The following is a 25,675-nucleotide window of genomic DNA, read 5'->3' on the forward strand; positions in this document are numbered from 1 at the left end:
GATTTGATTTGATTTGTAGATGTTGGAAACAGCGGGAGGCAGTGTGCAGGTAAAAAGGTGTCTAATGCTTAAACCAAAAACAAACAAAAGGTGAGTGCCCCTAAGAAAAGGCATTGAAGCTTAGGGAAGGCTATGCAGAACGGAACTAAAACTGAACTGGCTACACAAACAGAATGCTGGACGACAGCAAAGACTTACAAGCAAAGACGGCGTCCACAAAGTACATCCGAACATACCATACCATACCATACCAACTTTATTTATAAAGCCCTTTAAAAACAAGCACAGTTGAAAAACAAAGGGCTGTACACCACAAAGAAACAGACTAAAAAAATAACATTTAAAACAGAAATAAAAATACACAATTAAAAAGCAAATATAAATTACCCTAAGAACAGTTTGTTGGATACAAACAGTTTAAAAGTTAAAAACAGTTCAAAAAGTTAAAAGCTAAAAACAGTTCAAAGTCTCATGCTGGGTTAAAAGCCAGTGAATAAAAATGGGTTTTAAGAAGGGTCTTAAAAATAGCCAAAGAAGGGGCCTGTCTCACATGGAGAGGGAGATCATTCCAGAGTTTGGGACCCGCAGCAGAGAAAGCTCTGTCCCCTCTGAGCTTGCGCTTTGTTTTGGGTTTGGAACATGACATGACAATCAACCACAAAGGAGGATGAAAACAACTGAAATATTCTTGATTGCTAAAACAAAGTAGATGCGGGAAATGTCAGCGGGGGGTGTATATTGTAGCGTCCCGGAAGAGTTAGTGCTGCAAGGGGTTCTGGGTATTTGTTCTGTTGTGTTACGGTGCGGATGTTCTCTCGAAATGCGTTTGTCATTCTTGTTTGGTGTGGGTTCACAGTGTGGGCGCATATTTGTAACAGTGTTAAAGTTGTTTATACGGCCACCCTCAGTGTGACCTGTATGGCTGTTGACCGTAGATATTATGTGATTGGGCCGGCACGCAAAGGTTTATTGGCGCTCTGTACGTCTCCCTACGTCCGTGTACACAGCGGCGCTTTAAAAGGTCATACATTTTACTTTTTGAAACCGATACCGATAATTTCCGATATTACATTTTAAAGCATTTATCGGCCGATATTATCGGACATCTCTAATGTGGGCCACTTTGTCCTGCAGTGGGAGTGTGAAGCAAAGTCACTCAGTTGCTTGTGGTGTGCTTGCAGCAGTTCTGTGGTGTTCTGGGTCGCACATTTATGGAGTTTCTGAAGGGCAGCGGAGACTACTGCCAGGCTCAGCACGCCGCCTATGCAGACGAGTGATCGGCCACACTCGCCAACCGTCTCGACCGACCCGAGCCTCAGGAGGGAGCCCCCCCGACGTCTCCGGGACGCCTCCCAGAACCAGCGACAACTCGGCCTGGATGGGGTAACTTGACCCGCTGCACACCGCCCCCCTTCGGCTCCCGCCCGGCCACGACCACGGTGGAAGCAGCCCGCTTTCCTTGACCCTCCCCGTCCCTTTTCTTGAGTCGTCCACGCTTGGGTTTCTCCCCGCCTCCGCGGTCCTTTCCAGCCAAACGCTTTACGTCTCTGCGGAAGCCGTCTCGCTTTCTGTCGCCATGGCGCGCATGAACAGGCCCGCGCCTGTGGAGATCACCTACAAGAACATGAGGTTCCTCATCACCCACAACCCCACCAACGCCACCCTCAACAAGTTCATCGAGGTGCGCTCACGTCCGCCGGGTAATGTTGATGATGTCATGAAGTGTTTCTGACGTCATGTGACCTGGCCACAGGAGCTGAAGAAGTACGGCGTGACCACGGCAGTCCGAGTGTGCGAGGCCACGTACGACACCGCCATGGTGGTCAAGGAGGGCATTCAAGTCCTGGTGAGCCATCAGTGCAGATGTTTCCAGAACACAATAATTAAATAACATGACACAATAATGAGGAACACAATAATTAAATAACACTGACACATTAATGAAGAACACAATAATTAAATAACATTGACACATTAATGAACAACACAATAACTAAATAACAATGACACATTAATGAAGAACACAATAATTAAATAACATTGACACATTAATGAACACAATAATTAAATAACACTGACACATTAATGAACACAATAATTAAATAACAATGACACTTTAATGAAGAACACAATAATTAAATAACAATGACACATTAATGAACAACACAATAATTAAATAACACTGACACATTAATGAAGAACACACAATAATTAAATAACACTGACACATTAATGAAGAACACACAATAATTAAATAACACTGACACATTAATGAAGAACACACAATAATTAAATAACACTGACACATTAATGAAGAACACACAATAATTAAATAACACTGACACATTAATGAAGAACACACAATAATTAAATAACACTGACACATTAATGAAGAACACACAATAATTAAATAACACTGACACATTAATGAAGAACACACAATAATTAAATAACACTGACACATTAATGAAGAACATACAATAATTAAGTAACACTGACACATTAGAACACACAATAATTAAATAACACTGACACATTGAAGAACACAATAATTAAATAACACTGACACATTAGAAGAACACACAAAAATTAAATAACACTGACACATTAATGAAGAACACACAAAAATTAAATAACACTGACACATTAATGAAGAACACACAATAATTAAATAACACTGACACATTAATGAAGAACACACAACAATTAAATAACACTGACACATTAATGAAGAACACAACAATTAAATAACACTGACACATTAATGAAGAACACACGATAATTAAATAACAGACACATTAATGAAGAACACACAATAATTAAATAACACTGACACATTAATGAAGAACACAATAATTAAATAACAATGACACATTAATGAAGAACACAATAATTAAATAACTGACACATTAATGAAGAACACAATAATTAAATAACTGACACATTAATGAAGAACACACAATAATTAAATAACTGACACATTAATGAAGAACACAATAATTAAATAACAACTGACACATTAATGAAGAACACAATAGATAAATAACACTGACACATTAATGAAGAACACACAATTAAATAACACTGACTCATTATTGAAGAACACAATAATTAAATAACACTGACACATTGATGAAGGATACACAATAATTAAATAACACTGACACATTAGAAGAACACACAATAATTAAATAACACTGACACATTAATGAAGAACACAGTAATTAAATAACACTGACACAATGAACAACACAATAATTAAATAATACTGACACTGAAGAACACACAATAATTAAAAAACACTGACACGTTAATGAAGAACACACAATAATTAAATAACTGACACATTAATGAACAACACAATAATTAAATAACAATGACACATTAATGAAAAACACAATAATTAAATAACACTGACACATTAATGAAGAACACACAATAATTAAATAACACTGACACATGAATGAAGAACACACAATAATTAAATAACACTGACACATTAATGAAGAACACACAATAATTAAATAACACTGACACATTAATGAAGAACACACGATAATTAAATAACACTGACACATTAATGAAGAACACAATAATTAAATAACAATGACACATTAATGAAGAACACAACAATTAAATAACACTGACACATTAATGAAGAACACACGATAATTAAATAACACTGACACATTAATGAAGAACACAATAATTAAATAACAATGACACATTAATGAAGAACACAATAATTAAATAACTGACACATTAATGAAGAACACAATAATTAAATAACAACTGACACATTAATGAAGAACACAATAGATAAATAACACTGACACATTAATGAAGAACACACAATTAAATAACAGACTCATTATTGAAGAACACAATAATTAAATAACACTGACACATTGATGAAGAACACACAACAATTAAATAACACTGACACATTAATGAAGAACACAACAATTAAATAACACTGACACATTAATGAAGAACACACGATAATTAAATAACAGACACATTAATGAAGAACACACAATAATTAAATAACACTGACACATTAATGAAGAACACAATAATTAAATAACAATGACACATTAATGAAGAACACAATAATTAAATAACTGACACATTAATGAAGAACACACAATAATTAAATAACTGACACATTAATGAAGAACACAATAATTAAATAACAACTGACACATTAATGAAGAACACAATAGATAAATAACACTGACACATTAATGAAGAACACACAATTAAATAACACTGACTCATTATTGAAGAACACAATAATTAAATAACACTGACACATTGATGAAGGATACACAATAATTAAATAACACTGACACATTAGAAGAACACACAATAATTAAATAACACTGACACATTAATGAAGAACACAGTAATTAAATAACACTGACACAATGAACAACACAATAATTAAATAATACTGACACTGAAAAACACACAATAATTAAAAAACACTGACACGTTAATGAAGAACACACAATAATTAAATAACTGACACATTAATGAACAACACAATAATTAAATAACAATGACACATTAATGAAAAACACAATAATTAAATAACAATGACACATTAATGAAGAACACACAATAATTAAATAACACTGACACATTAATGAAGAACACACAATAATTAAATAACACTGACACATTAATGAACAACACAATAATTAAATAACACTGACACATTAATGAAGAACACAATAATTAAATAACACTGACACATTAGAAGAACACACAAAAATTAAATAACACTGACACATTAATGAAGAACACACAAAAATTAAATAACACTGACACATTAATGAAGAACACACAATAATTAAATAACACTGACACATTAATGAAGAACACACAACAATTAAATAACACTGACACATTAATGAAGAACACAACAATTAAATAACACTGACACATTAATGAAGAACACACGATAATTAAATAACAGACACATTAATGAAGAACACACAATAATTAAATAACACTGACACATTAATGAAGAACACAATAATTAAATAACAATGACACATTAATGAAGAACACAATAATTAAATAACTGACACATTAATGAAGAACACAATAATTAAATAACTGACACATTAATGAAGAACACACAATAATTAAATAACTGACACATTAATGAAGAACACAATAATTAAATAACAACTGACACATTAATGAAGAACACAATAGATAAATAACACTGACACATTAATGAAGAACACACAATTAAATAACACTGACTCATTATTGAAGAACACAATAATTAAATAACACTGACACATTGATGAAGGATACACAATAATTAAATAACACTGACACATTAGAAGAACACACAATAATTAAATAACACTGACACATTAATGAAGAACACAGTAATTAAATAACACTGACACAATGAACAACACAATAATTAAATAATACTGACACTGAAGAACACACAATAATTAAAAAACACTGACACGTTAATGAAGAACACACAATAATTAAATAACTGACACATTAATGAACAACACAATAATTAAATAACAATGACACATTAATGAAAAACACAATAATTAAATAACACTGACACATTAATGAAGAACACACAATAATTAAATAACACTGACACATGAATGAAGAACACACAATAATTAAATAACACTGACACATTAATGAAGAACACACAATAATTAAATAACACTGACACATTAATGAAGAACACACGATAATTAAATAACACTGACACATTAATGAAGAACACAATAATTAAATAACAATGACACATTAATGAAGAACACAACAATTAAATAACACTGACACATTAATGAAGAACACACGATAATTAAATAACACTGACACATTAATGAAGAACACAATAATTAAATAACAATGACACATTAATGAAGAACACAATAATTAAATAACAATGACACATTAATGAAGAACACAATAATTAAATAACTGACACCTTAATGAAGAACACAATAATTAAATAACACTGACACATTAATGAAGAACACACAATTAAATAACAGACTCATTATTGAAGAACACAATAATTAAATAACACTGACACATTGATGAAGAACACACAACAATTAAATAACACTGACACATTAATGAAGAACACAACAATTAAATAACACTGACACATTAATGAAGAACACACGATAATTAAATAACAGACACATTAATGAAGAACACACAATAATTAAATAACACTGACACATTAATGAAGAACACAATAATTAAATAACAATGACACATTAATGAAGAACACAATAATTAAATAACTGACACATTAATGAAGAACACAATAATTAAATAACTGACACATTAATGAAGAACACACAATAATTAAATAACTGACACATTAATGAAGAACACAATAATTAAATAACAACTGACACATTAATGAAGAACACAATAGATAAATAACACTGACACATTAATGAAGAACACACAATTAAATAACACTGACTCATTATTGAAGAACACAATAATTAAATAACACTGACACATTGATGAAGGATACACAATAATTAAATAACACTGACACATTAGAAGAACACACAATAATTAAATAACACTGACACATTAATGAAGAACACAGTAATTAAATAACACTGACACAATGAACAACACAATAATTAAATAATACTGACACTGAAGAACACACAATAATTAAAAAACACTGACACGTTAATGAAGAACACACAATAATTAAATAACTGACACATTAATGAACAACACAATAATTAAATAACAATGACACATTAATGAAAAACACAATAATTAAATAACAATGACACATTAATGAAGAACACACAATAATTAAATAACACTGACACATTAATGAAGAACACACAATAATTAAATAACACTGACACATGAATGAAGAACACACAATAATTAAATAACACTGACACATTAATGAACAACACAATAATTAAATAACACTGACACGTTAATGAAGAACACAATAATTAAATAACACTGACACATTAATGAAGAACACAATAATTAAATAACACTGACACATTAATGAAGAACACACAATAATTAAATAACACTGACACATTAATGAAGAACACAATAATTAAATAACACTGACACATTAATGAAGAACACACAATAATTAAATAACACTGACACATTAATGAAGAACACAACAATTAAATAACACTGACACATTAATGAAGAACACACAATAATTAAATAACACTGACACGTTAATGAAGAACACACAAAAATTAAATAACACTGACACATTAATGAAGAACACACAATAATTAAATAACACTGACACATTAATGAAGAACACACAACAATTAAATAACACTGACACATTAATGAAGAACACAACAATTAAATAACACTGACACATTAATGAAGAACACACAATAATTAAATAACACTGACACATTTATGAAGAACACAATAATTAAATAACAATGACACATTAATGAAGAACACAATAATTAAATAACTGACACATTAATGAAGAACACACAATAATTAAATAACTGACACATTAATGAAGAACACAATAATTAAATAACAACTGACACATTAATGAAGAACACACAAAAATTAAATAACACTGACACATTAATGAAGAACACACAATTAAATAACACTGACACATTAATGAAGAACACACAAAAATTAAATAACACTGACACATTAATGAAGAACACAACAATTAAATAACACTGACACATTAATGAAGAACACAATAATTCAATAACTGACACATTAATGAAGAACACACAATAATTAAATAACTGACACAATAATGAAGAACACAATAATTAAATAACAATGACACATTAATGAAGAACACAATAATTAAATAACAATGACACATTAATGAAGAACACAATAATTAAATAACTGACACCTTAATGAAGAACACAATAATTAAATAACACTGACACATTAATGAAGAACACACAATTAAATAACAGACTCATTATTGAAGAACACAATAATTAAATAACACTGACACATTGATGAAGAACACACAACAATTAAATAACACTGACACATTAATGAAGAACACAACAATTAAATAACACTGACACATTAATGAAGAACACACGATAATTAAATAACAGACACATTAATGAAGAACACACAATAATTAAATAACACTGACACATTAATGAAGAACACAATAATTAAATAACAATGACACATTAATGAAGAACACAATAATTAAATAACTGACACATTAATGAAGAACACAATAATTAAATAACTGACACATTAATGAAGAACACACAATAATTAAATAACTGACACATTAATGAAGAACACAATAATTAAATAACAACTGACACATTAATGAAGAACACAATAGATAAATAACACTGACACATTAATGAAGAACACACAATTAAATAACACTGACTCATTATTGAAGAACACAATAATTAAATAACACTGACACATTGATGAAGGATACACAATAATTAAATAACACTGACACATTAGAAGAACACACAATAATTAAATAACACTGACACATTAATGAAGAACACACAATTAAATAACAGACTCATTATTGAAGAACACAATAATTAAATAACACTGACACATTGATGAAGAACACACAACAATTAAATAACACTGACACATTAATGAAGAACACAACAATTAAATAACACTGACACATTAATGAAGAACACACGATAATTAAATAACAGACACATTAATGAAGAACACACAATAATTAAATAACACTGACACATTAATGAAGAACACAATAATTAAATAACAATGACACATTAATGAAGAACACAATAATTAAATAACTGACACATTAATGAAGAACACAATAATTAAATAACTGACACATTAATGAAGAACACACAATAATTAAATAACTGACACATTAATGAAGAACACAATAATTAAATAACAACTGACACATTAATGAAGAACACAATAGATAAATAACACTGACACATTAATGAAGAACACACAATTAAATAACACTGACTCATTATTGAAGAACACAATAATTAAATAACACTGACACATTGATGAAGGATACACAATAATTAAATAACACTGACACATTAGAAGAACACACAATAATTAAATAACACTGACACATTAATGAAGAACACAGTAATTAAATAACACTGACACAATGAACAACACAATAATTAAATAATACTGACACTGAAAAACACACAATAATTAAAAAACACTGACACGTTAATGAAGAACACACAATAATTAAATAACTGACACATTAATGAACAACACAATAATTAAATAACAATGACACATTAATGAAAAACACAATAATTAAATAACAATGACACATTAATGAAGAACACACAATAATTAAATAACACTGACACATTAATGAAGAACACACAATAATTAAATAACACTGACACATTAATGAAGAACACACAATAATTAAATAACACTGACACATGAATGAAGAACACACAATAATTAAATAACACTGACACATTAATGAACAACACAATAATTAAATAACACTGACACGTTAATGAAGAACACAATAATTAAATAACACTGACACATTAATGAAGAACACAATAATTAAATAACACTGACACATTAATGAAGAACACACAATAATTAAATAACACTGACACATTAATGAAGAACACAATAATTAAATAACACTGACACATTAATGAAGAACACACAATAATTAAATAACACTGACACATTAATGAAGAACACAACAATTAAATAACACTGACACATTAATGAAGAACACACAATAATTAAATAACACTGACACGTTAATGAAGAACACACAAAAATTAAATAACACTGACACATTAATGAAGAACACACAATAATTAAATAACACTGACACATTAATGAAGAACACACAAAAATTAAATAACACTGACACATTGATGAAGGATACACAATAATTAAATAACACTGACACATTAGAAGAACACACAATAATTAAATAACACTGACACATTAATGAAGAACACAGTAATTAAATAACACTGACACAATGAACAACACAATAATTAAATAATACTGACACTGAAGAACACACAATAATTAAAAAACACTGACACGTTAATGAAGAACACACAATAATTAAATAACTGACACATTAATGAACAACACAATAATTAAATAACAATGACACATTAATGAAAAACACAATAATTAAATAACAATGACACATTAATGAAGAACACACAATAATTAAATAACACTGACACATTAATGAAGAACACACAATAATTAAATAACACTGACACATGAATGAAGAACACACAATAATTAAATAACACTGACACATTAATGAACAACACAATAATTAAATAACACTGACACGTTAATGAACAACACAATAATTAAATAACACTGACACATTAATGAAGAACACAATAATTAAATAACACTGACACATTAATGAAGAACACACAATAATTAAATAACACTGACACATTAATGAAGAACACAATAATTAAATAACACTGACACATTAATGAAGAACACACAATAATTAAATAACACTGACACATTAATGAAGAACACAACAATTAAATAACACTGACACATTAATGAAGAACACACAATAATTAAATAACACTGACACGTTAATGAAGAACACACAAAAATTAAATAACACTGACACATTAATGAAGAACACACAATAATTAAATAACACTGACACATTAATGAAGAACACACAACAATTAAATAACACTGACACATTAATGAAGAACACAACAATTAAATAACACTGACACATTAATGAAGAACACACGATAATTAAATAACACTGACACATTAATGAAGAACACACAATAATTAAATAACACTGACACATTTATGAAGAACACAATAATTAAATAACAATGACACATTAATGAAGAACACAATAATTAAATAACTGACACATTAATGAAGAACACACAATAATTAAATAACTGACACATTAATGAAGAACACAATAATTAAATAACAACTGACACATTAATGAAGAACACACAAAAATTAAATAACACTGACACATTAATGAAGAACACACAATTAAATAACACTGACACATTAATGAAGAACACACAAAAATTAAATAACACTGACACATTAATGAAGAACACAACAATTAAATAACACTGACACATTAATGAAGAACACAATAATTCAATAACTGACACATTAATGAAGAACACACAATAATTAAATAACTGACACAATAATTAAATAACAACTGACACATTAATGAAGAACACAATAGATAAATAACACTGACACATTAATGAAGAACACAATAATTAAATAACATTGACACATTAATGAACAACACAATAATTAAATAACACTGTCACACTAATGAACACAATAATTAAATAACACTGACACGTTAATGAAGAACACAATAATTAAATAACACTGACACATTAATGAACACACAATAATTAAATAACACTGACACATTAATGAAGAACACACAATAATTAAATAACACTGACACATTAATGAAGAACATACAATAATTAAGTAACACTGACACATTAGAACACACAATAATTAAATAACACTGACACATTGAAGAACACAATAATTAAATAACACTGACACATTGATGAAGGATACACAATAATTAAATAACACTGACACAATGAAGAAAATAATAATTAAATAACTGACACATTAATGAAGAACACAATAATTAAATACCACTGACACATTAATGAAGAACACAATAATTAAATAACACTGACACATTAATGAAGAACACAATAATTAAATAACACTGACACAATGAACACAATAATTAAATAATACTGACACATTAGAAGAACACACAATAATTAAATAACACTGACACATTAATGAAGAACACACAATAATTAAATAACACTGACACATTAATGAACAACACAATAATTAAATAACACTGACACATTAATGAAGAACACAATAATTAAATAACTGACACATTATTGAAGAACACAATAATTAAATAACACTGACACATTGATGAAGGATACACAATAATTAAATAACACTGACACATTGATGAAGGATACACAATAATTAAATAACACTGACACAATGAAGAAAACAATAATTAAATAACTGACACATTAATGAACACTATTTAAATAACACTGACACATTAATGAAGAACACAACAATTAAATAACACTGACACATTAATGAAGAACACACGATAATTAAATAACACTGACACATTAATGAAGAACACACAATAATTAAATAATACTGACATATTAATGAAGAACACACAATAATTAAATAACACTGACACATTAATGAAGAACACAATAATTCAATAACAATGACACATTAATGAAGAACACAATAATTAAATAACTGACACATTAATGAAGAACACACAATAATTAAATAACTGACACATTAATGAAGAACACACAATAATTAAATAACTGACACATTAATGAAGAACACAATAATTAAATAACAACTGACACATTAATGAAGAACACAATAGATAAATAACACTGACACATTAATGAAGAACACACAATTAAATAACAGACTCATTATTGAAGAACACAATAATTAAATAACACTGACACATTGATGAAGAACACACAACAATTAAATAACACTGACACATTAATGAAGAACACAACAATTAAATAACACTGACACATTAATGAAGAACACAACAATTAAATAACACTGACACATTAATGAAGAACACACGATAATTAAATAACAGACACATTAATGAAGAACACACAATAATTAAATAACAATGACACATTAATGAAGAACACAATAATTAAGTAACACTGACACATTAATGAAGAACACAATAATTAAATAACAATGACACATTAATGAAGAACACAATAATTAAATAACTGACACATTAATGAAGAACACAATAATTAAATAACTGACACATTAATGAAGAACACACAATAATTAAATAACTGACACATTAATGAAGAACACAATAATTAAATAACAACTGACACATTAATGAAGAACACAATAATTCAATAACAATGACACATTAATGAAGAACACAATAATTAAATAACTGACACATTAATGAAGAACACAATAATTAAATAACAACTGACACATTAATGAAGAACACAATAGATAAATAACACTGACACGTTAATGAAGAACACACAATTAAATAACACTGACTCATTATTGAAGAACACAATAATTAAATAACACTGACACATTGATGAAGGATACACAATAATTAAATAACACTGACACATTAGAAGAACACACAATAATTAAATAACACTGACACATGAATGAAGAACACAATAATTAAATAACACTGACACAATGAACAACACAATAATTAAATAATACTGACACAATGAAGAACACACAATAATTAAAAAACACTGACACGTTAATGAAGAACACACAATAATTAAATAACACTGACACATTAATGAAGAACACAATTAAATAACAATGACACATTAATGAACAACACAATAATTAAATAACAATGACACATTAATGAACAACACAATAATTAAATAACACTGACACATTAATGAAGAACACACAATAATTAAATAACACTGACACATGAATGAAGAACACAATAATTAAATAACACTGACACAATGAACAACACAATAATTAAATAATACTGACACAATGAAGAACACACAATAATTAAATAACACTGACACATTAGAAGAACACACAATAATTAAATAACACTGACACATTAATGAACAACACAATAATTAAATAACACTGACACATTAATGAAGAACACACAATAATTAAATAACACTGACACATTAATGAAGAACACACAATAATTAAATAACACTGACACATTAATGAAGAACACAACAATTAAATAACACTGACACATTAATGAAGAACAATAATTAAATAACACTGACACATTAATGAAGAACACACAATAATTAAATAACAATGACACATTAATGAACAACACAATAATTAAGTAACACTGACACATTAATGAACAACACAATAATTAAATAACACTGACACATTAATGAAGAACACACGATAATTAAATAACACTGACACATTAATGAAGAACACAATAATTAAATAACACTGACACATTAATGAAGAACACACAATAATTAAATAACACTGACACATTAATGAACACACAATTAAATAACTGACACATTAATGAACACACAATAATTAAATAACACTGACACATTAATGAACAACACAATAATTAAATAACACTGACACATTAATGAACAACACAATAATTAAATAACACTGACACATTAATGAAGAACACAATAATTAAATAACACTGACACATTAATGAAGAACACAATAATTAAATAACACTGACACATTAATGAAGAACACACAATTAAATAACACTGACACATTAATGAAGAACACACAATAATTAAATAACACTGACACATTAATGAAGAACACACAATAATTAAATAACACTGACACATTAATGAACAACACAATAATTAAATAACACTGACACATTAATGAACAACACAATAATTAAATAACACTGACACATTAATGAAGAACACACAATAATTAAATAACACTGACACATTAATGAACAACACAATAATTAAATAACACTGACACATTAATGAAGAACACACAATAATTAAATAACACTGACACATTAATGAAGAACACACAATAATTAAATAACAGACACATTAATGAAGAACACAACAATTAAATAACACTGACACATTAATGAAGAACACAATAATTAAATAACAATGACACATTAGAACACACAATAGATAAATAACAATGACACATTCCTGAAGAACACACAACAATTAAATAACACATTTTTTTATTTTACAATACAAATGTATTAACACTCAAAGGTACCGAAAATGTGTAGCGTTGTTAGCCGTATGTGTTCCCAGGTACCGGGAATTGGTCGAGTATTTGTTGAAATGTGAACAGTTCCCACCCTTAACACTGAACCACTACTAAAGAATAAAGATATGACATAATATTGACACATTGCTTATGAACACAGAATAGAGAACTTAAAAGAAAACACGTACACACTTTTGCCTTTCAAGAAAGTCTGGTCACATGTCCCTCTTCCTGCCCCAGGATTGGCCGTTTGACGACGGAGCTCCTCCCTCCACCCAGATTGTCGATGATTGGCTCAACCTGCTCAAACTGAAGTTCCGAGAAGAACCCGGCTGCTGCGTCGCCGTGCACTGCGTGGCCGGCCTTGGCAGGTAAGCGCACCAGCGAGGTCTGGGTCATGTTTTGGAGTAGCTATTCAGTAGGATTTAAGGTCCAAACTATTGAATATGCTAAAAAGAAGAGTAAGCAGCTATGTTTTATTAATATACCGTAGCTGCGTGTGTCAAATATGAGTCATTAAATGACTCCCGCCTCCTGGTGGTAGAGGGCGCTAGTGATCCTTCTTGCGACTACTCGGCTGCAGAAGAAGTGACAACAAGCAGCAACAGTCTATTTTTTCCTCTCGCTTGCACTTTTAACATGGAGGATTACATATACCTAAAATAAAACAGTTTTCTAAACTGGACTTTCAATGGAAGCAGGAGGTAATAATTAAAGGAAGATCTCCATCGAGACTTTCAAAACCGAAGAAATATAAGGAAGAGTTCTATAAACAAGTTATCGATGCTTTTGTTCAGAAGGAACTGCGCATGGACTTCATTTATAAGTAACGGTAAGACCGTAATAACATTTTTTTTTTTTTATTAAATGTGCTTTTCATGATGGTATCCTTACATCACACTCAAATTTATAAGCGCAGGCCTAAATTTACCGCATGCCTTTTGGTAAGCGGTGAAGTGAGAAGAGGTTTTAAAATAATTAGCGCATGCTTACATTTACCGCATGCCTTTGGTAGGCGCCGGATTGAGATGAGGTTTTAAATTAATTACCGCCCCGGCGCTAATTCAAGGAAATACAGTATCTAGTACAGGGGTCGGCAACCTTTACCAGTCAAAGAGCCATTTTGACCAGTTTCACAAATTAAAGAAATCAATGGGAGCCACAAAAATGTTTTGTAATTTAATGAAATAACACTGCATACAAAGTTTTTTTTTGCTTTGTGCTATGTATAAACTAAGGGTCTCAGACACGGGGCCCACACCTTAATATGAAAATTGAATGTTAATGCGACCCGCGGGTTTTATATGAATGGCGCTTGACAGCGTCATACTTGTCAACCCTCCCGATTTTTCCGATCGACTACTAATTTCAAGGCAACTGTTCCCTCGAACGTGCCGTGATGGTGCGGCATTTAGCACCCAGTACGACCAGCGTGCCGGCCTAGCCACACGTCGTATGAGACTTCTGCTTTCTCACGTAAGTGACAGCAAGGCATACTTGGTCAACAACCACACAGGTTACACTGACGGTGGCGGTATAAAAAAACAAAACGTTTAACACTCTTACTAATAATGCGCCACACTGTGAACCCACACCAAACAAGAATGACAAACACATTTCGGGAGAATATCTGCACCGTAACACAACATAAACACAACAGAACAAATACCCAGAATCTCATGCAGCCCTAACTCTTCCGGGCTACATTATACACCCCCCCCCTCCGGCTACCAAACCCCGCCCACCTCAACCGACGCACAGAGAGGGGGCGGTTGATGTGTGAGGGAGCAGGGTTGTGCTGGGGGCGGGGTTTAGTGGTAGCAGGGGTGTATAATGTAGCCCGGAAGAGTCAGGGCTGCATGGGATTCTGGGTGTTTGTTCTGTTGTGTTTATGTTGTGTTAAGGTGCAGATGTTCTCCCAAAATGTGTTTGTCATTCTTGTTTGGTTTTGGTTCAAAGTGTGGCGCATTATTAGTAAGAGTGTTAAAGTTGTTTTATATGGTCACCGTCAGTGTAACCCGCGGCTCTTTGATCACTCTGATGTGGCTCAACAGCTTACTTGCCGAACCCCCCGATTTTCCCGTGAGACTTCCGGAATTCAGTGACTCTCGCAGAAAACTCCCGGGATTAATATTCACCGATTTTCACCCTTACATCTATAATAAGGGCGTGCCATGATGGTACAACATTTGACACCCTCTACAATATGTATTAATAGTGGGTTATACTGTATGCATCTTCTGCTTACACACGTACGTTACAGCAATGCATACTTGGTCAACAACCACACAGGTTACACTGACGGTGACCATATAAAACAACTTTAACACTCTTACTAATAATGCGCCACACTGTGAACCCACACCAAACAAGAATGACAAACACATTTCGGGAGAACATCTGCACCGTAACACAACATAAACACAACAGAACAAATACCCAGAAACCCATGCAGCCCTAACTCTTCCGGGCTACATTATACACCCCCCCCGGCTACCAAACCCCGCCCACCTCAACCGACGCACAAAGGGGCGGGGGGGGGGGTGTATAATGTAGCCCGGAAGAGTTAGGGCTGCATGGGATTCTGGGTATTTGTTATGTTGTGTTAAGGTGCAGATGTTTTCCCGAAATGTGTTTGTCATTCTTGTTTGGTTTTGGTTCAAAGTGTGGCGCATATTTGTAAAAGTTTTATATGGCCACCGTCAGTGTGACCTGTGTGGCTGTTGACCAAGTATGCCTTGCTGTCACTTACTGTGCAAGGCAGAAGATGCATATAACAAGAGACTGAGCTGGCACACAGTTTATACAGACCGTAGAGGGCGCCAAATACTGTACCATCATGGCACACCCTTATTATTATTGGAAGGGTGAAAATCGGAGAATATTAATCCCGGGAGTTTTCTGCGAGAGGCACTGAAATCCGGAAGTCTCCCGGGAAAATCGGGGGGGGGGGGGTCGGCAAGTATGCAGCTGAGCCGCATCAGAGTGATCAAAGAGCCGCGGGTTGCTGACCCCTGATCTAGTATTACCAGTATCATCTGCTCACAAATGCCACCTGGTGGTTGTTTGAGCACACTGCAGCTAGTCCCGGATAGTCCCGCTCATTAATGCTTTAGTCTCGCGCAGGATTCTCACGGGAATGAGGCTAAAATACAACTGAAAGATCTCGTTTCCCCGCAGAGCTCCCGTCCTGGTCGCCCTCGCCCTCATCTGGAGCAAAAAAATGTTACATTAATGTCGATTTATGAAAGTAAAACCTACATTTAAAATGAATAAAACTTTGCTTGGAGCTAAAAAAAATGTATTACATAAATGTCGATTTATGAAAGTAAAACCTAAATTTAAAATTAATAAAAAATTTGCTTAGGGCATAATATTACACCCCAAGCTAATTTTTTTTATTACATAAATGTCGATATATGAAAGTAAAACCTACATTTAAAATGTATTTAAAAAATTATAAAAAATTTGCTTGGAGCAAAAAAAATTTATTACATTAATGTCGATTTATGAAAGTAAAACCTACATTTAAGATTAATAAAAAATTTGCTTAGGGCATAATATTATGCCCCAAGCTAATTGTTTTTATTACATAAATGTCGATTTATGAAAGTAAAACCTACATTTAAAATTACTAAAAAAAAATTGCTTAGGGCATAGTATTATTATGCCCCAAGCTAATTTTTTTTTATTACATAAATGTCGATTTATGAAAGTAAAACCTACATTTAAAATGTATTTTAAAAATCATAAAACATTTGCTTAGAGCAAAAAAAAATTATTACATTAATGTCGATTTATTAAAGTAAAACCTACATTTAAAATTAATTTAAAAAAATTGCTTAAGGCATATTATGCCCCAAGCTAATTATTTTTATTACATAAATGTCGATTTATGAAAGTAAAACCTACATTTAAAATTACTAAAAAAATTGCTTAGGGCATAGTATTATTATGCCCCAAGCTAATTTTTTTTTATTACATAAATGTCGATTTATGAAAGTAAAACCTACATTTAAAATGTATTTTAAAAATCATAAAACATTTGCTTAGAGCAAAAAAAAATTATTACATTAATGTCGATTTATTAAAGTAAAACCTACATTTAAAATTAATTTAAAAAATTGCTTAAGGCATATTATGCCCCAAGCTAATTATTTTTATTACATAAATGTCAATTTATGAAAGTAAAACCTACATTTTCTAATTGTCTTAATGATTTAAAACGATCAATTAAATCTTGAAAAATGACTACAAATACAAAAGCCCTTAAAATGATTTCGTCATTGCAAAAAATGTAAGTGATTTCGATGAGCCTTTTTATTGTCTATCTTATCCTTTTCATTTATTTATTTTAGTATTTCTTTGCTTTACATGTTTTGCCAAAGACAGTATTTGCTCAACCTGGTGGACCCTGATCTAGTATTACCAGTATCATCTGCTCACAAGTGCCACCTGGTGGTTGTTTGAGCACACTGCAGCTAGTCCCGCTCATTAATGCTTTAGTCTCGCGCAGGATTCTCACGGGAATGAGGCTCAAATGCAACTGAAAGATCTCGTTTCCCCGCAGAGCTCCCGTCCTGGTCGCCCTCGCCCTCATCTGGAGCAAAAAAATGTTACATTAATGTCGATTTATGAAAGTAAAACCTACATTTAAAATTAATAAAACTTTGCTTGGAGCTAAAAAAAAATGTATTACATTAATGTCGATTTATGAAAGTAAAACCTACATTTAAGATTAATAAAAAATGTGCTTAGGGCATAATATTATGCCCCAAGCTAATTGTTTTTATTACATAAATGTCGATTTATGAAAGTAAAACCTACATTTAAAATGTATTTAAAAAATTCTAAAAAATTTGCTTGGAGCAAAAAAAATTTGTTACATAAATGTCGATTTATGAAAGTAAAACCTACATTTAAGATTAATAAAAAATTTGCTTAGGGCATAATATTATGCCCCAAGCTAATTGTTTTTATTACATAAATGTCGATTTATGAAAGTAAAACCTACATTTAAAATTACTAAAAAAATTGCTTAGGGCATAGTATTATTATGCCCCAAGCTAATTTTTTTTATTACATAAATGTCGATTTATGAAAGTAAAACCTACATTTAAAATTAATTTAAAAAATTGCTTAAGGCATATTATGCCCCAAGCTAATTATTTTTATTACATAAATGTCGATTTATGAAAGTAAAACCTACATTTTCTAATTGTCTTAATGATTTAAAACGATCAATTAAATCTTGAAAAATGACTACAAATACAAAAGCCCTTAAAATGATTTCGTTATTGCAAAAAATGTAAGTGATTTCGATGAGCCTTTTTATTGTCTATCTTATCCTTTTCATTTATTTATTTTATTATTTCTTTGCTTTACATGTTTTGCCAAAGACAGTATTTGCTCAACCTGGTGGACCCTGATCTAGTATTACCAGTATCATCTGCTCACAAATGCCACCTGGTGGTTGTTTGAGCACACTGCAGCTAGTCCCGGATAGTCCCGCTCATTAATGCTTTAGTCTCGCGCAGGATTCTCACGGGAATGAGGCTCAAATGCAACTGAAAGATCTCGTTTCCCCGCAGAGCTCCTGTCCTGGTCGCCCTCGCCCTCATCTGGAGCAAAAAAATGTTACATTAATGTCGATTTATGAAAGTAAAACCTACATTTAAAATTAATAAAACTTTGCTTGGAGCTAAAAAAAATGTATTACATAAATGTCGATTTATGAAAGTAAAACCTAAATTTAAAATTAATAAAAAATTTGCTTAGGGCATAATATTACACCCCAAGCTTTTTTTTTTTATTACATAAATGTCGATATATGAAAGTAAAACCTACATTTAAAATTACTAAAAAAATTGCTTAGGGCATAGTATTATTATGCCCCAAGCTAATCTTTTTTTATTACATAAATGTCGATTTATGAAAGTAAAACCTACATTTAAAATTTATTTTAAAAATCATAAAACATTTGCTTGGAGCAAAAAAAATTATTACATTAATGTCGATTTATTAAAGTAAAACCTACATTTAAAATTAATTTAAAAAATTGCTTAAGGCATATTATGCCCCAAGCTAATTATTTTTATTACATAAATGTCGATTTATGAAAGTAAAACCTACATTTTCTAATTGTCTTAATGATTTAAAACGATCAATTAAATCTTGAAAAATGACTACAAATACAAAAGCCCTTAAAATGATTTCGTTATTGCAAAAAATGTAAGTGATTTCGATGAGCCTTTTTATTGTCTATCTTATCCTTTTCATTTATTTATTTTATTATTTCTTTGCTTTACATGTTTTGCCAAAGACAGTATTTGCTCAACCTGGTGGACCCTGATCTAGTATTACCAGTATCATCTGCTCACAAATGCCACCTGGTGGTTGTTTGAGCACACTGCAGCTAGTCCCGGATAGTCCCGCTCATTAATGCTTTAGTCTCGCGCAGGATTCTCACGGGAATGAGGCTAAAATACAACTGAAAGATCTCGTTTCCCCGCAGAGCTCCCGTCCTGGTCGCCCTCGCCCTCATCGAATGCGGCATGAAATACGAAGACGCTGTCCAGTTCATCCGACAGTAAGGCGTCATCTCCCGAGCCCCTGTTGCCGTGGCGACATTTTTCAAATGTTGTTGTTGTTGTCAGGAAGCGTCGCGGAGCGTTCAACAGCAAGCAGCTCTTCTACTTGGAGAAGTATCGTCCAAAGATGCGTCTCCGCTTCAAAGACTCCAACAGCCATCGCAACAACTGCTGCATCCAGTAGAGCCAAGCTCCGCCCCCTTAACCCCCTCCTGTCATTGTGTTGAAAGTACTTTAGTATCCTTCAGGCTCAAATGTTAACCGTTAGATTTCAAGTTGTGAGTTTATGTTTGAGATGGGGAGAGATTTAGGTTTACATGTCCTGAGAAAAGACGTGCACGTTGCCTTCCTTCATGGTCACACGGTCGCTCCCATCAATGCCTTACAAGCAGCTGGGGTCACGTCCCCCCTTTTCCCCCAACCCTGCCGGCATTTTTTTCTACCGGTCCCAACAAGGAAACGCTGCCTTTGTCTCGTGCAGGAAGTCCTCCACCTCCCAACGTGCGTAACTCTTTTTAATATTCCGGCTTACTGTTGCTATTTTGTTTACTAATGAACTGCCACCATGTTTGTTTTCCCTCTAACTGGACTTCCTTTTTTGTACGCCTTTTTCATTTGATGCCCCCCCCCCCCCCCCCCCCCCCCCCCCCCCCCCCCCCCCCAATTAAGACATGCCGATTTGATGTACGTGAACATGTGGACTAGTGGGCTATTTATACTATCCATGGATGTGAGTGATGATTTAGTACTGAGCGGCAAACTTGTACCTTGTTCACCCAACTTGTGACAAATCTATTAAAGTCATACAACGTCAATATGCTATTTTCCACATTAAATCCAGGCATGTGAAACGTCCGTTTTTAACATTTATTCAGTCAAAATGTCAATTCCGCGTTTATTTACTGTACAGATGTGAGTCGATTGAGGGTTTTTCCTTTTCCATCCATCCATTTTTCTACCGCTTGTCCCTTTTGGGGTGGCGGGGGGTGCACCATATTAAATCCAGGCATGTGAAACGTCCGTTTTTAAACGTTTATTTCCGCATTAAAATGTAAATTACGCGTTTTATTTACTGAAATATTGCACCGTGAGTCGATTGAGGGTTTTTCTTTTCCGTCCATCCATCCATTTACTACCACATGTGCCTTTGCGGGTCGTGGGGGGTGCAGCCAGCATAGCGCTCGGGCGGAATCAAATCAAATCAAATCAACTTTATTTATAAAGCACATTTAAAATTTACCACAGGGGTAGCCAAAGTGCTGTACAATGAACAGGTTAACAGATAAAACGAGTACCGAGCAAACACAACACAACACGATAAAAAATAAATAATTAAAATAGAATTAATAAAAACATAAAAACAGGATCACAGCAGGTGTATTATGGGGCGCCATTGCAGGATGGATATCACTCAGTGTTAAAAGCCATGGAATAAAAGTATGTTTTTAAGAGAGATTTAAAAACAGGAAGAGAGGAGGCTTGTCTAACACTCAGGGGTAGGTCGTTCCAGAGCTTGGGAGCAGCAGTGGCGAAAGCTCTGTCACCTCTAAGCTTCAGCCTTGTGTCAGGGACCGTCAACAGCAGCTGATCGGCTGATCTTACGGATCGGGTGGGGCAGTAAGGCTGAAGGAGGTCGGAGAGATAGGTTGGCGCGAGGTTGTTTAGACATTTAAAAACAAATAAAAGGAGTTTGAAATTGATTCGGTAACGCACAGGGAGCCAGTGAAGGGACGCTAAAATAGGGGTGATGTGCTCACGTCTGCGGGTCTGTGTTAGCAGACGAGCAGCAGAGTTCTGCACGAGCTGCGGGCGAGGGAGGCCTGGCTAATGCCAACATACAGGGCATTGCAATAATCAAGACGAGTCGAGATAAAGGCGTGGATTAATTTCTCAAGATCATGTCTTGATAGAAGCGGTTTCACTTTCGCTATTTGGCGTAATTGATAAAAGCTTTTTTGAACGACGCTGCTGATTTGTTTTTCGAATTTAAAATCTTTGAGTCAAACTTTACCCCCAGGTTTGTGACAGAGTCGCTGAGATACGGGGTCAGAGTGCCGAGGTCAACGTTGGGGGAGGGAGAGCGACTTGGACCGAACAACATAACTTCTGTTTTGTCTTCATTTAGGCTCAGGAAGTTAGCTGAAAGCCAGACTTTGATGTCGTGCAGGCAGTCAATGAGACGTTGAACCGTGTTATTTTGTGCCATGGGAAAATAAATCTGGCAATCATCGGCATAAAAATGAAATGCAATACTGTACTTCCTAAAAATAGAACCAAGGGGGAGAAGGTAAAGCGCAAATAAAATTGGGGCAAGGATTGAGCCCTGGGGGACCCCATGTGGTAAAGGAGCTGTGGACGACATAAAACTGTCTACTTTTACACAAAAACTCCTGTCGGTTAGGTACGACCGGAACCAGTTGAGGGCGGCGCCCTTAATGCCCACACGTCCTTAATGTCGAACGCAGCAGACAGATCTAAAAGCACCAGGACAACATATTTACCAGAATCAGTGGACAGGAGGATATCGTTAAAAACTTTTAGAAGCGCTGACTCTGTGCTGTGGAGGGCTTTAAAACCGGACTGGAACAGCTCAGTGATACCATTATCCTCTAAGAAGGGCAGCAACTGACTGTAGACAACCTTCTCTAATATTTTGGAAATGTATGGAAGATTAGAGATAGGTCTGAAGTTAGAGAGGAGAGAGGGGTCGAGGCTGGGTTTTTTAAGTAGAGGTCGTACCACTGCATGTTTAAACTCTACTGGAACTATTCCAGAAGAGAGGCTACTATTGATAATGTTGGAAGGCGGGGTACACCCTGGACAAGTCTTCACCTCATCACAGGGCCAACACAGATAGACAACATTCAACAATTTCAAACATCCATCAGGTTGAGCAAGTACTGTCTTTGGCAAAACATGTAAAGGAAAGAAATAACAATAAATGAAAAGGATAAGAGACAAAAAAGGCTCACCTAAATCACTTGTTTTGCAATAACAAAATCATTGTAAGGGCTTTTGTATTTGTAGTCATTTTCCAAGATTTAATTGATCAAAATTGAAAAAAAAAATTAAAAATTTGCTTAGGGCATGATATTATTATGCCCCAAGCTAAAAAAAAATGTATTACATAAATGTCAATTTATGAAAGTAAAACTTATATTTAAAATTAATAAAAACTTTGCTTGGAGCTAATTTTTTTTATTACAAAAATGTCGATTTATGAAAGTAAAACCTACATTTAAAATTAATAAAACAATTTGCTTAGGGCATAATATTATTATGCCCCAAGCTAATTTTTTTTATTACATAAATGCAATCTACTAATAAAACTTTCAATCAATCAAAGTTTCAAAGTCAATATTATCATAATATTTAGGCACTTTCAACAAAAAATAATATTATGCCCCAAGCAAAAATGTTTTATTACATAAATGTCAATTTATGAAAGTAGAACCTACATTTAAAATGAATTTTAAAAATTAATAAAAAATTTGCTTAGGGCATGATATTATGCTCCAAGCTAATATTTTTTTATTACATAAATGTCGATTTATGAAAGTAAAACCTACATTTAAAATTAATAAAAACTTTGCTTGGAGCTAAAAAAAAATTTATTACAAAAATGTCGATTTATGAAAGTAAAACCTACATTTAAAATTAATAAAAAATTTGCTTAGGGCATAATATTATTATGCCCCAAGCTAATTTTTTTCATTACATAAATGCAATCTACTAATAAAACTTTCAATCAATCAAAGTTTCAATGTCAATATTATCATAATATTGAGGCACTTTCAACAAAGAAATTGCTCTGGGCATAATATTATGCCCCAAGCAAAAATGTTTTATTACATAAATGTCAATTTATGAAAGTAGAACCTACATTTAAAATGAATTAAAAAAAATAATTAAAAATTTGCTTAGCTTGGGGCATAATAATAATATCATGCCCTAATTTTTTTTATTACATAAATGTCATTTATGAAAGTAAAACTTACATTTAAAATTAATAAAAAACTTTGCTTGGAGCTAAATTGTTTTTATTACAAAAATGTCGATTTATGAAAATAAAACCTACATTTAAAATTAATAAAAAAAATTTTGCTTAGGGCATATTATTCCCCAAGCTAATTTTTTGTTATTACATAAATGCAATCTACTAATAAAAGTTTCAA

The 25,675-nt window shown here is 32.2% G+C and overlaps 2 protein-coding genes across 2 annotated transcripts in view; one reads left to right on the plus strand and one right to left on the minus strand.

Annotated features, from left to right (window-relative positions):
* Window positions 1–25,675, minus strand: part of lgsn (lengsin, lens protein with glutamine synthetase domain) — a 50,915-nt gene that overhangs the window by 22,882 nt on the left and 2,358 nt on the right. The window lies entirely within an intron of this gene.
* ptp4a1 (protein tyrosine phosphatase 4A1) lies at window positions 1,541–21,993 on the plus strand. Its single transcript, XM_061984325.2, has 5 exons — window positions 1,541–1,681; window positions 1,754–1,846; window positions 15,151–15,281; window positions 21,425–21,499; window positions 21,567–21,993. Exons 1-5 carry the CDS (start codon window positions 1,577–1,579, stop codon window positions 21,682–21,684), a joined length of 522 nt encoding a protein of 173 aa, XP_061840309.1. The 5' UTR covers window positions 1,541–1,576; the 3' UTR covers window positions 21,685–21,993.

Source organism: Nerophis lumbriciformis, linkage group LG25, assembly GCF_033978685.3.
Source record: "Nerophis lumbriciformis linkage group LG25, RoL_Nlum_v2.1, whole genome shotgun sequence".
Lineage (NCBI taxonomy): Eukaryota > Metazoa > Chordata > Actinopteri > Syngnathiformes > Syngnathidae > Nerophis > Nerophis lumbriciformis.

Excerpts from the sequence above, each read along its gene's own strand:
- ptp4a1 (XM_061984325.2), top strand. The coding sequence starts at position 1,577 with ATGGCGCGCATGAACAGGCCCGCGCCTGTGGAGATCACCTACAAGAAC. Across the intron at positions 1,847-15,150 it reads AGGAGGGCATTCAAGTCCTG|GATTGGCCGTTTGACGACGG; the intron begins GTGAGCCATCAG and ends TTCCTGCCCCAG. Across the intron at positions 15,282-21,424 it reads TGCGTGGCCGGCCTTGGCAG|AGCTCCCGTCCTGGTCGCCC; the intron begins GTAAGCGCACCA and ends GTTTCCCCGCAG.